Consider the following 13557-nt stretch of genomic DNA (forward strand, 5'->3'; position numbering starts at 1 on the left):
TTTTTCCTAGAATGCCTCTCTGTTAGATAATCATTAATTAATATAAATATGATTGTCATGAAACATGTCTGGTCTCTTTTCTCCTCTGAATAAGTAATTGTGCATGTATCATTTAGTTTGTTTGTTTCAGTGCACACAGTCTCTGATATAGTCCTTGTACATTGTCAGTGTGAAGTGGAGCATGTGTACCGCTGCTTCTTCAGGTTCCTGCATGTACATTAAGATCCTCACACACACTTGCACACACTCCAGCAGCTTCCTCTTCGCCTGGCTGGAATTTGTAAGCTCTGAGCTTCAGCCAGGCTCCTGTTGCTGAGGGGAAAGCAGCTGCACACATCCAATCCTCCTGCCAGTTCTCCTGCTAATGGAACAGCCCACTGCACCCCTGTTCACCCCTGCCAAAGGAAAACATTTGGTACATCCCATTGGTGCTTCTCTAGCTGGTTTGTTACTGACTCAGTAGTATCACAGCAGTCAGCCAAACGGCAGCCTGAAAACACACATACACACACATCTACACAGGCACACACAGCAAGAGTGAGGACCAAAAAAGAGTGAGTTGCAAGACAGAAGCAAAGAATCCTTGGCAAGCCTTTCTTCTCTGTCTCTTGGTCATTTGGCATCCCTGATATGACCCTGTTCAGCCCAAGATGTGAGTATACAAGGGTGTATCCCTGTGTATGTGTGTGTGTGCGTGTGTGTGTGTTCATGCATGTGTTAGTGGATGTTTGCATGCAGCACTGGGTTTCTGAAAGACAATATTTTCCACTGTGCCTCTCATTTCTTGCTCCCCCTCCCATTCTCTGCCCTCTACAATCCGTTCTGTTATAGATTCAGCTTATGTTTGCTAGTCTGTACGCTTCATCCTGAATGCCAGCTTCCTTCTCAGGTTTGCCTCATAGCTATTTTTTTCCTGTCTTTCTCCGTACCTACACACTGATCCAAATGCTGGTTTGATAAAAGATCTATGGGACGTTTGAGACTGTGATATAAACATTATGATGCATTAAGAGGTGTTCCTGACAACTTCATGTACAGTTTCATATGATCAAAGCTCAACTCGTCTCCCACACTGACAAGGTCAGCACTGTCCGAAGACTTACTTGTGCTTACACAGTCCCGCTCTCTGGTGATGGACTGAAGCATACATTTTGTTTTCTTTTTCTTAATCTGTAGAATGATTCTCTCGTGCTAACAGTTCCCAATCAGTTTACTGTTACAGGCATGCTGGCAGAGTGGCTACACCTCCTCTCAACTTCCACACTAGTTCAGAAACAGCACCCTACTCATAAAGCTACATGTCTGTTGGTAAAGTGGTAGAGTAGAGTAGAGTAGAGTAGAGTAGAGTAGAGTAGAGTAGAGTAGAGTAGAGTAGAGTAGTAGAATTCAATACCGGCTGAAACACTGTGGTACTGCTGTATTTCCGCTCATTGCAATGCCAGAGCTTTCACTCACCTCCCTTTTTACTGATGTAGCGCTTAAATCCAGTCTTTTTTTATGGCACACACCAGCATCTTTCTGAACATACCATCTAGTCATATTAACCTTCCCTATCCTTTCTATCAGCTTCACTTTTTTATCTGTTAGTATTGTAATCAGTATTCAGTGTTGACAGTGATGAATGTGATTACACTGCATTTAGCCCTGAGAGCGGAAACTAAAGCTGCATGAATGCTGTTTGGCTCCAAGTCTGACCTGAGGTCAGTTGCATTGAGGGAAATGGAGACGACATGCATGACAGATTACAGAGCCTGTCAGCAAGAGTCATGCATGCTGTGCTTCTATATGCACATTTGACAAACTACCTCCTTTTCATATGTAGAGTGCCAGACGGTGGTTTGACTAATTAACTTTGTGGCTAGTGAGGGCTAAAAGGCTGTGCACATCCTACAGTGAAAACAAGCAGAGCAAGGCCGCTTTAAAATGTTTTAAACATCAGCAAAATGCACAACAGGATGTAAACAAAGTGCCACAACAGAGCATACAGATGATCAAATTGATTTGAAGTTTAAGGCAAAACACAAGGGAAATAACCATATTTGAAGAGTGGAACAAACTAGGTGAAGAAATTGTATTTAGTGCAATCAACTAAAAAATATGTCACTTTCCACTTGTCTCTTTCTTCTGCTTTATCTCAAACAGCTTTTTATCTTGACAGCAACTTTGTTCTGAGCTAAGATGATCAAAAAAGTTGTAGCTTTCAGCAAAGTCATTACCAATTAGATTGAAACAAGTAGCGGTGAGGGAAATGTACAATACAGAAAAAGAAAAAAAGCAGAAAAATCACCAAGATATGAAACAGTTTCTGAAATCTGCCAAAGCCAGTTAAAGTGAAATCAATTTTTCAGTCCCGGTTGTCCTACTTAAAACGATTGTTCCAGTGGCGTTCAGTCATAATTGCTTTATATTTTTGTCTTTTTGGGTGGAAGGTTTGAGAAAAGGAAGATGTGTGAGAGGATTACAAAACATTGTTTTCTTTGACACCACTGAAAATATGTGTGTGCATCGTCAGCTCACCCAGCGTTTGTGTTCAGGTATGAAATTAGCTGTTTGATTGAAACATTAATTGAAAATTTCAAAAAATGTATAGATGCACTTCAGCCCATTGAACAATTTAACAATAAGGAAGAAAGAAAATGATGATAGAAGACAGAAGATTTTGGGATGTTTTTATCTGCTCTGATCATGTTATGATCCCATCTCCCACACATCAGCGACTTCAAAGGGCACAGATTAACACATTAACATACAGTGGCAAATTATATTTTCCTATGCACGTTACTGTGTGAGCTGTTTTTAAGGCAAATTATGTTGGCCTTTTTCCAAACAGCAAAAATGAAATTTGGGGGAAAAAAGTCTGCTTGCCAACTGTGAACTTAAAATGCATGCTGTGCACGAACCCCTCTGCAGAGGCCATGACGGTCTTAATGTTTCATTCTTGAGTTTTTATGGTTGCATACGTGAATCATCAGAAGCCTAGTAGTAATATAAAAAAGAATTAATGGAATAGTTAATTGACCCTGGCAGAGCAGTTGTCATTTCATTATAGGCAGGGAGGTGAAAGTGCAGGTTCTGACAGAGCAGCTTTCCTTGAGCTGCTGGAGATTTCAAGGACACTTCAGCAGGCTGGATGCTGCCTGGCTGAGGTCTTCACAGGCTGTCCAGGCAGGTGAAGCATCCGCCCCTCTCCCGCCTCCTGTGGAGAATAATTTAGAATAAGAAAGGCTTTTCCACGTTGTTACTGTGTTGTTTTCTAGGTAGTGTGATTAAGTCAGCTCTCACTTTGGCTCAGTATGAAGTGACAGTCTGGCACTCAGCCTGACATCCGTGGATACAAAGCACAGCGATAGACTGTAGACCGTGGCAGAGGACGAGGCTTTAGACTTCATCATGGCTGATTGGCTTTGACCTTGGTGTGTCCTTTGGTGCCCTTAGCTCCTCTTTTACAAACACTGTTTTTTAGCTGCAGTCTGTCGGACTTTTCTTGATTCAGCTTGTCTGTAATGAAAATCATGACTCACCATTCAATGACACACCACCCATGATAATGATGCTATCACCATACAGGCAATTTTATGGTTCGCAATATAATGTAATATTGTCTTTGATGCATCCAAACATCTGTGTGTGTGTGTTTACTGCAGTAGTGCTGTTGTTTTGTACAGTTCTGTGGACAACGAAGATGAAGCAAGCCTGAGCTGTTTCTTCATACGTTATTATGTAGACATACTATCAATCTGTTAATGATGCATTTCAGTTGGAGTCAAATGTTTTTCTTGCCCTTCTTTCAAATTTTCCCCTCCACAATAGATGCAATCTTTAAAAGAAGGCACAAATGAGAACCAAAAGATCACATGTTGGCATAAGTACCGCTTTACTTTAACATGCCCATGTGTATTTAACATTTTAGAATAAACATTTAACCTTTTTTTAGTTTCTAGCATATTTTAATTTTTATTTTAGCAGTGAGCAAATGTGTTTTTTAATGTATTTGTCAGCAACTAAATCCTCCTGTGGACGCCCGCAAGTGGATGTTGGTGTATAAACAGATAATGGATGACAATGAAATACAGTTGTAATAATATAAAATATTACTTCATAGGAAAAGATGCTTTTTTTAAACAAATGCTGCATTTTAGTAAACACTTAAAAATGCTATTTTATTTGCAGACAAATAGTGCATCATAAACCATTTATTCATTGTTTATATTGTGCTAGAAATGATAGAGGGTTAAAGTAAAGTCTTACTGATATGGATGGCAGTAAGGGAAACATGCTAAATTGCATCCCAAAAACCATCAGTCACCATTATCACTGCACTCATCATCTCCACAGTCAACACAATTACTGGGCATAATGTGGGTTATCACTGAAGACTTGTGTGTGCCTTAACTGGTGATTATACAGACCTTTGTGTTTGAGTAGCCAAGCGGGGGGGGTGAAAAAGCACTCCTGAAATACATTCCTGAATAGCAGTAAAGGAGGGAATTTCAGCACAAACAGCAAATTATCACAAAATGTAAAAGCTGCATCCATACATTTAACTAAAACACTGTGTGTGTGTGTGTGTGTGTGTGTGTGTGTGTGTGTGTGTGTGTGTGTGTGTGTGTGTGTGTGTGTGTGTGTGTGTGTGTGTGTGTGTAGTCTGCACCGGAGAGGTTAATTGTAGTGTATAGGATTTTGTTTACCAAATAGCAGCCTGATTACCTCCTGACGTTTTGCTCCTGTGGAGCGACACAACTGTGCTCAGCAGCGTCCTCCACTCTCTTCCTGTGTAATGGCTCCTTCATGCAGTCAATCATACAGTCATCACACTGCTCACCAAACACATCATAAAACTCTGTTTTACTTCCTTCTGCCATAAAATCACTTCAGTCGCATTTTGCGTTGATGAAGAACTGTCCAGTATGTTTTCAGAGTGGTCCACACATCATTTCTCTCATGAGGTGTCAGTCTTCTGTCATCTTAGTGGAGGAAGATGTAGTTACTGTCACATGAAAATGCCACACAGGCATGTGAAAAGTATGACCTATCCAGTAGAGGTGTTCTCATATGAATTATTTATCAGAGTTTTACACTAATAATTATTATAATAAGATATCCTTTACAATAAGTTAATACATTTTCTGCTCTTAGAGGCTGCAGTACAACTTTCTGGAATAGTTTCAGACTTTTTACCCAAATGAAATTGACAATTAATGCCTCTACTTGTTTTAACATTATATTCAAAACCCATACTTACTACATTTTTATAAAATGTGTTCACTTATTTTTTTTGTCTGTATTCTTGTGTGCATGCACATGTGGCTTCAGGAAAGCAATAGTTAAGGCGTCAGCAGCAGGGGCCAGTGCATCACCAGCAGAAACACCGTTGGCTGCAGAGAAGCCTTCCAGCAGGTCACTGTTTGACTATAAACTGTCAGAAATTATCTCTGCTGTGGGAGGTAAAGGCGCGCACACATGTCTAAATTTCTTTCCACACATTCAAACCCATACTTAATTAATTGTAGCTTCCAGCCATTTGACAGTCACGCTGTGTGAGTGTATGTGCAGCTGGCCCAGTCACACTCCATTCACCACCCATCTGTCCATGTCAGACCAGCCTCCTCTCCTCTCCTCCTCTTTTTACTCCTTCACTTTTTTCCTCTCTTTTATACTCACCTTTGGTAAAACACTGCTGAGCCACGACCAACACGAGCAGCGAGCTGTCGACATATCCTGTAATCAAGATGGCTTGTGGTTAATTGGCCCATTGGACCATGTTTGCAGGAGAGATATACAAGGACACAGAGAGAAGGGGTTTGGCTTTTGAGACAAGTCTAAAGCCTCACCAGGCTTCTAATGTTCGCCTGCAGACAGGAGACAAAAATGGAGGTGAACAGCTGGCTCGGTGTGACAGAAGCAATCAACAGAGAGTGATAGATGCGTGTGAAAAGCAGCCACTGTCAGTCTTACCAAGCCCTTTAGTCATTATCATGTCAAATGATGACAACAGCTCCAGCAGTTGAGGCTAATTTTGCGCAAATTAAGAGCAAACTTGGGTCTGAGACAAACACGAGCAGACATTGAACAAAGTATGCAGGTTAGTTAATCATCTCAACACCCTCCTTTGTGCTTTGTACCCCTGCTGTGTTGTGTTATGATGCTATTTGGTGTATCAGTACAAAATTAATTGGTTGCTCTTCTGTGCAGACATGAGCATGAGTGGAGAGTTGAAGTCCAGCCGCTCCAGGGCAGCCAGTAAGAGGGCCAGCAACACCACTTACGGGTGAGTCTCCCCCCGGCACTCTCACGCACACACACACACACACACACACACACACACACACACACACTCCTGCCCCATGCACACTCAAAGATAATTATGTGATCTGTTCTTTGCTGCAGCCCTTTATCTGCAGCTCAATAGCTACACCTCAGCACTGCAATCAATGCACCATTATTTGTTATTAGCTTCATACCAGCCGTGTATGTAAGCTGCTATTGATTTTGGCCAGAGGTGCTGTCTCCATCAGTCAATGTTTTAATCTGTCTGTTGATGTAGTGCACATATGTGATTGGAGCTGATTACTGTTTATTGCTGGTGGTTCAATATAGCACTGTGGAGCTACATTAACATTAAATGTCTGCATAGATAGCAGGTGAAGGAAATGGAGGGCACTGGGAGGGACGACAGTGTGTGGGCTTGTACAAATTCATTCATGGCTTCATTATTCTTACCTTCAACTCCCTCCTTGAACAGCATCTCTTGCTCTGGCTGCAGCTCTGTAGGTTTGAGCTCTTTTAATGAGAATAAACCACAGAGAGTGATGTGTGAAATTTGAATAGACTCTCGTTTCTTAGCTGTTACCCTACTGACTGTAAAGTCCGTATATGGTCCATACAGCAATGGATGAAAAACAATAAACAAGGTACTTAGAAAATTAATCAGAAAAGAGAAAGGGGATGTCATTATTATAAGAATGTCACTAGTCATTGGATTCTGAAAATGTGTGTTTAGTTCCACTTCCACACATGTAAAAAGAATAATAATGATAATTCTAATAAACAAATAAATAAATAAACAAATGTATAAATAGCTGTGCCAGTGCAGCAATGCAAGGCTTTTTGCTGACAGTGGAGAGAGAGAGGAAAGATACTCACATTAAAGCACCTGGAGTAAACGTAATAAATAATGATGAAATATTTGGCTCCTCCATAGTGCAAAATGTAAAATAGGTAAGGAATACAATCAAGAATAGAAAAATAAAAGCAGATGTAGTAATATTAATGCCAACTTGTTTGTCCTGCGCCTGATCAGCAAATCTCATTATCATTCTTTCTTCTGCATAATTGGGACTCCACATATGCTTCCAGCTCCACAATAAATGCTGATATTTTTCCATTCCTGGCAGGTCCGTTTCCTGTCCCTCTGTCGGTGTCATCATATCAGTAGTATGTGGAGCTATACAGTAAATTTTGCAGTATGGGACATTATATATTATGTCCCCTGCATGTCCTTCAAAACAGTTAATCTGACTTTCTGCCTGTGCTGCCTCCACCACTGCCTCTGACCATCTCTGCCTAAACCTTAAACCCCCAGACATTATTTGCCCATTCCACCATGTAGTTATTCAACAGCGTGCGGCCATGCATTAATGAGGTTAGTCACGTAGCACACACACACACACACACACGCACGCACGCACACACGCACACACACACACACACACACACACACACACACGCACGCAATGACTAACCGCACAAAACACACCTGAGGTATGAATCCTGATATAGCCCGGGCCCGCCTGATTTTTCACAGAGATGACATGAACTTAAAGCACACCAAGTTTTCTGTGGCTGTTTATGGAATAAACTAAGCTGAGAACAAGACCTGCAGCAGTGCTAGCAGCTCTGTGAGACAGTGAACACACGCTAAATGCTAACATCAGCATGCTAACATGCTTACAATGACAACACTAACATGCTGATTTTAGGTATCTGTAATGTTGACCATGATTGCCATCTTAGTTTAGCATGCAAATGCTTGCTATTTATCACAAAACACCAAGTACAGCAGAGGCTGATGGGAAATTATGGCAATCCATCAATAGTTCTTGAGACATTTCAATTAAAACCAAGTTGGACAAGTTGGATATTGTGAATGTTTGTACCAAATTTTGTGCAAATCCATCAAGTATATGTTGTGATGTTTCATAGGATAAGTGAACAGTTCAGTCAGGGGATCACCTGAGTCACCAGGATTCATTCTCTGGACACCATTAATGTCTGTGCAGTGTTTCATGGCAATCCATCCAATAATTTACATTGCTACATAATTTCTCAAGTGCTACTCTGCTTGACTTGACCACCAAAGTGGGCTGACACACCAACAGAGCCACGCATGGCTATAAACATTGATGTGCACATGATGTGAAGCTGCAAACAGAAAATGTTTTTGCTTTCATGTTGTTGGAAGGCAGCATCTAAATATGTTTTTCCTTTATCTGCATAGCACTACATAGATTTTGAGTTTTAGGAAAATTGAGAGAAATTAATTATGAGATAGGCCAAGCCACATGATCATTTTCCAGAAACAAAACTATAACACTCCTAAAGTCACAAATGCAAATTCTAGCCAGACAGCCACCAAATCTCTCTGTCCATACTCCAACAGTCGTGCTCTGTGCTGCTGGCAGCAGTGTGCCCTGTCTCCTCCCTCCTCCCACTGTTCTCACAGAACTGGCCAACAAACACCACTGCCTGTGGCCTAGATTACAAACTTTTCAACTCATGTCTAAGACGCTAAAGCAATGTAATCTGCTCATGCAACAGCATGCGGGTTGCCAGCATTTGTGAATTATTGTTGCTAGAAAGTTGGATTATCAAGCTCTAAAAATTTAATTTTCACCATCTATCTACAGTTAAACCCAAGAGAGGCTTTTTTTCTTAATCTAGCCGAAGTCATTTCATGTCTCATGATAGCTGGTGCATTTTTTTCTCCTCCCACTGCTACTCTCTCATATGTCTCCCCCCAGGCCATTTGCTCTAGAACGACCCTGGCAACATAAGGGTTTTGTCATCATTTATCGTTCATGGCTTCTGACTGTCACAGGTCCCCTCTAGCTCAGCGAGTCCCAGCTGTGGCTGCAGGGATGGGGTAGAGGGAAGGCAAATGTTTCACAGCCCAGACGCTGCCGCTGCAGCTGCAGCCGTGACCTCTGTGTGCTCCAGTGCACTACTACAAAAGCTCGCTGTACTGTGTGGCCTCTATAAGGAGGCTCAGGTGCCAGAGGAAGAGCCCCAGAGGTGCATGTGTGTGAGTCTGTGCTGTGTATATGTATGTATGTAATTGTTTCAGACACTGGACTTCTGAGGGATTCTCATCAATCCTCGAGCACTGATCCTTAGCTCGTGGCGGTGTGGTCGTAGCTTCCTCTGTATACATGCCCAGTCTGTGTTCAGTCATTACAGTGCTCACTTTATTATCTGCTCCATTTTACATGTCAGTGAAGAGATGACTGGCCTGAGCGCAGAGTAATTGAGCATCTGGTCTTTGGTATTTTCATCAGCTTTCTCCATGCGCTTCATTCTTTTAATATTCTCTCATCTGTTTTAATTATCAGAAGGGCTGGTCATAGGGGAATTTGAGTTTGGATGGAAACGATGCAGTGGGCCCATCTGTCACATGAGCTCAAGCAGGACAGGTGGAGGCATCAGGGTATGAACTCTGCAGTTGCCAGTTGAGCAGTGGGTGACGATGTCCTATCTGTATCTGCTGCAACTTTAGGGATAATCTGATGGCAGATAGTGCAAAGATGGATAAGAGAGTGACAAGAAATGGGTCACATAAGTAGGCTACAGCAGCGATAAAGATCATTCCGGTTTATTGTAACTTCAGTCATTTTTTAATCCATTTGTATCGTAATGGTAACACTGCTGAGACCTGGGAATGTTTTAATATCATTTGAAAGGTGTGTGACTGGACAAGAACAAGAAACAGAAGATCATACACTTTAAAAAAACAAGTAAGTCAAACTTATTGGAAGAGAATACAACCTACCATCTTCTCCTTAGCTGTGTATGGCTTACATCTGGCCAAATGACCCTTTGATGGCTGGGTTCTTACCCCTATGACAAAAACTCTAAAAATAAAGACAGAAGTTTCAAGAAACCAGAATTATTCTTTACATTTCTTAAGAGCCATTGTGGCTGTATTGGGAAGAGATCTGTAAAGTGACAGTATGCAGCTTTTCTTCTTCTTTTCTTTTTTACTGAGTGTATTTTTAGTTACATTTTTCCTTCATCTCATTTGTTCCCAAGCAACATTTGTCACAATTTTTTTTAAGATTGTATATGTGTATCTTGCCTGAGGCTCAGCTGGCTGACATCTGTAAAACCACCACAAGCAGAGAAGAAGCAAAGGGCAAATGGAGGCAATCAACAGTCAAGAGAGCAGTGTTGGAGTTCACCCATTTTCATGAAGGACCTCCGTCTGATGACATGTTTCTGTGACATCACTCTCATTGTCACAACACAGCTGTCTGCCAACTGTTATGACACCCACCCAGAGCTAAATCTGTACACATGACATCCTGATCATCTCTCTAAAAAATGTCACTTTTAAACATTATTTAGACAGAGGGTTAAACTGGGGTTGCATAGTGCACAGGGGCCACAGACTGCCAGGTAATTAATCATATTTTTAGTTGGAAAAAGAGCATGCTGTTGTTTGTAAAAACACATGCAATGGTGCTTGATCTGCCCCCCACCCTGCCCCTTGCTAGTGTGGATGTTGGGTTATGTTTACGAACAGTGCAGTGCAGGTTGGTCCATGTAGGAGTGTAGTGTGAGCTCATGACTGGGGCTGTGTGACTCTGTGAAGGCTGCGATAACCATTCTGCAGGCCACCACACTCATTTCCTCAAAGGGTATATGAAGTAGTTGTCCCGTGCTTTGCTGACTTGGCTAGAAGTCATTGCAGCAAGTATTTGATAATTTTTGATATATATTCAGAAAATCAATTATTATAGGAAAACAAGGCAAAATACTAATAGAAAAAATGCAGCGTGACTTTGGTTCGGGTTGTTCATTTATTGTATATTGAAGAGCACTTCAGAGAATACTCCACCTCACAGTAATGAATTTCTCAGCCTTCAGTTTCTCTTCTCTTTCTTCGTTCTGCTTATGTCTGCACCTCAGTAAAATGAAGTTAAATGAAGTGTGGAGAGAGTTCTAGGCCTGCATGGCAGCGTTTTCCTTTAGAGTATCAATGTTGTTCTGGCCATGTTAGTCACCATGTGGCCAATCAGGTCCTCTGATTGACAGGCATGAAAGCTGTTCATCTTCATGTGTAAGACCCGGCTCACTCCCAGCTCAGTGCAGCAAGATTTTGTGTGAGGTGTGAAATAAATCTAATAATCTTTGTCTTATTGTGAATGACAATCAGGCAACGCTGATATATGCAACAGCAGTCAAGAACTGCGGACAATCAATGTCAACCCCAGCAAAACCTTAGAAATCCTGAAACATGAGGGTCTGTGCCACAGTTACCTTTTGCTTTGCAGATCATATTAAACATGCAAACTCATGTTTAAATGTATGTAATTTGGTCTATTGTTGGCCAGCAGTTTTCATTAAGATAACACACAACTGTTTCTTTTGTGTTTTGCTACATATACGCTTGGCTGATGATCTTAATTGTAAAGTCAGCAGCACAAATATACCACTCTTTTTTTTTGTGCTAACACTAGAAACACTGGTGAGAACTCCCCTAAAGGAGGTTCAACAAAGTGAGGCAGCCTGAAGAGTTAAGGCATCAGTATGCTTCGAACAAAGATCTATGAAATCGCCAAACAGCACCTGAACACATCTTTTCACACATCAGACTTGGAGATGCTGCTTACGACGTTTCTGAAACAGATCCAATCAGCAAGTACACTTTACACAGCGACGGATCAGATGTGCGGCTGTGGGAAAGTAGGCAGGTCTTTTTTTATTCTTCACACAACCTTTTCTGCCTCGTTTTGAGTGCCTTTGAGGAGAGACTGCTAGTCAGTGTTCACTCTTATCTCCATTTGTATGATTCATCACATTCTCCCCCCCTCCCCATGATGGCAGGCTTTTCACTCTGCCTTTGACTGTGGAACAGCTATGAACACTTGCCTCTAATCGTGTTTGGACAACACTTCATGTGCACTAGTTAGTCCTCACACACCTTCCCTGAGTGACCCAGAGAGAGCCCACCATTGGCAAGACAGCATATAGCCAAGGTGTCACTTTTTCAACCCACTAACTCTTTATCGACGCTGACTGCACCCCCCTCCCACTCCAGCATCAATTTTTACAATGTAACTGCCATTTTAATTTTTCCATCCCACTTTCCTCCTCTGTCCTTTGTCGGCTTTCTGTCTGCATGGATGCACAGACGATGCGCTGTCTGCAGTCCATACCTGGGAGAGATGACGGGGGCTGTGCTGTAGCTAAAGGTCAGTGCAGTCAGAGGTGGATGTACTGCTGGGGAAAAGGTCACTCTGTGCAGAGGAGGGATGTGAGTGTATCTGCTGGTTTCAGAGCTACTGCTATTGCCTTTGAGACAGCAGAGGCCAACTGAAGATGGAAGACTGGGTGGATTGAGAGAGAGGGCCGGTGACAAAGGTGGGAGAGAGTGATATGGTTCCTGTAGACATGATGTTATGTGGAGAAAGGTCATGAGTCAGTGCTATCATGCCCAATAGCTCAGGGCATGATAGCAAGAATGACCACAATCACATAACTGAGAGAGTAGTAGCATTTCCTTAGAAATGTGTGTATTGTAGTTGTGTGTGTGCATGTGTGTGTGTGTGTGTGTGTGTGTGGGGGGGGGGGGGGTGTTATATCCATATATTCTGTGTGCATTACCAAGCCAGATGAGCTATCTTTCCTGTCCTGCAGGCTTAGCACTCTGCAGGGGTTGGTCCCTCTGCAAATGAAGTCATCTCTATATTTACTGCCTACTCGACGCTGGGAGGAGAAAAGTAAGGCAAGCAGGTGGGAGAGGGAGAAAAGGAGGCATGAGTAAGGATTGATGTAAAAAGATGAAAGCCACGCAGGGTGTGATACAGAGGAACAGCAGCACAGAGGACAAGTGTGAAACAATTGAAAGAGAGAGGATAAAATAGAGAGAAAAATGCAGAGAGAGAAAGAAATAACAACAGTCAGGGAGAGTGAGGGGTGAAGAAAGCAAAGGAGAGAAAGCAAGTGAGCACTGCACTGCGTGTCATTGGCCCCCTGGCGTGAACAATCCATCTCAAATTGATCTTCCAGCTCGGCCCAGCAGGGCATTCTGAATCAATCTCAAATTGATCTCTGTGCCAGAGGTCGGGAAAACTAGCAGTGGAGCTTATCAGAAATATAGTGGTGCTGGGAGGATCTGACAGGGAAACTTATCACACTGCACAACAGGAAATGGGCTCAGAGCCCCCGGGGCAGCAAGAGGACGAGCCTGCTCCCTGTACACACACACACACACACACACACACAACACACACTCACAAGCACACACAGATTCAATGTCTCTGCGTCTACCCAACACAG

The 13557-nt window shown here is 42.3% G+C and overlaps 1 protein-coding gene across 2 annotated transcripts in view; it reads left to right on the forward strand.

The window, feature by feature from the left end:
* Positions 1-458: 458 nt before the first annotated feature.
* Positions 459-13557, forward strand: part of LOC139334198 (heterogeneous nuclear ribonucleoprotein C) — a 35816-nt gene continuing 22717 nt past the window's right edge. Inside the window, exons 1-2 of one of the 2 annotated variants that reach the window (XM_070966960.1) lie at positions 459-652; positions 6193-6268. In XM_070966960.1, the coding sequence (XP_070823061.1) occupies positions 631-652; positions 6193-6268 (98 nt within the window). In that variant the 5' untranslated portion in view covers positions 459-630. The remainder of the gene's footprint in view (positions 653-6192; positions 6269-13557) is intronic. The other variant, XM_070966968.1, reaches the window with a different exon arrangement.

The sequence above is a fragment of the Chaetodon trifascialis genome, chromosome 1 (genome assembly GCF_039877785.1).
Source record: "Chaetodon trifascialis isolate fChaTrf1 chromosome 1, fChaTrf1.hap1, whole genome shotgun sequence".
NCBI lineage: Eukaryota > Metazoa > Chordata > Actinopteri > Chaetodontiformes > Chaetodontidae > Chaetodon > Chaetodon trifascialis.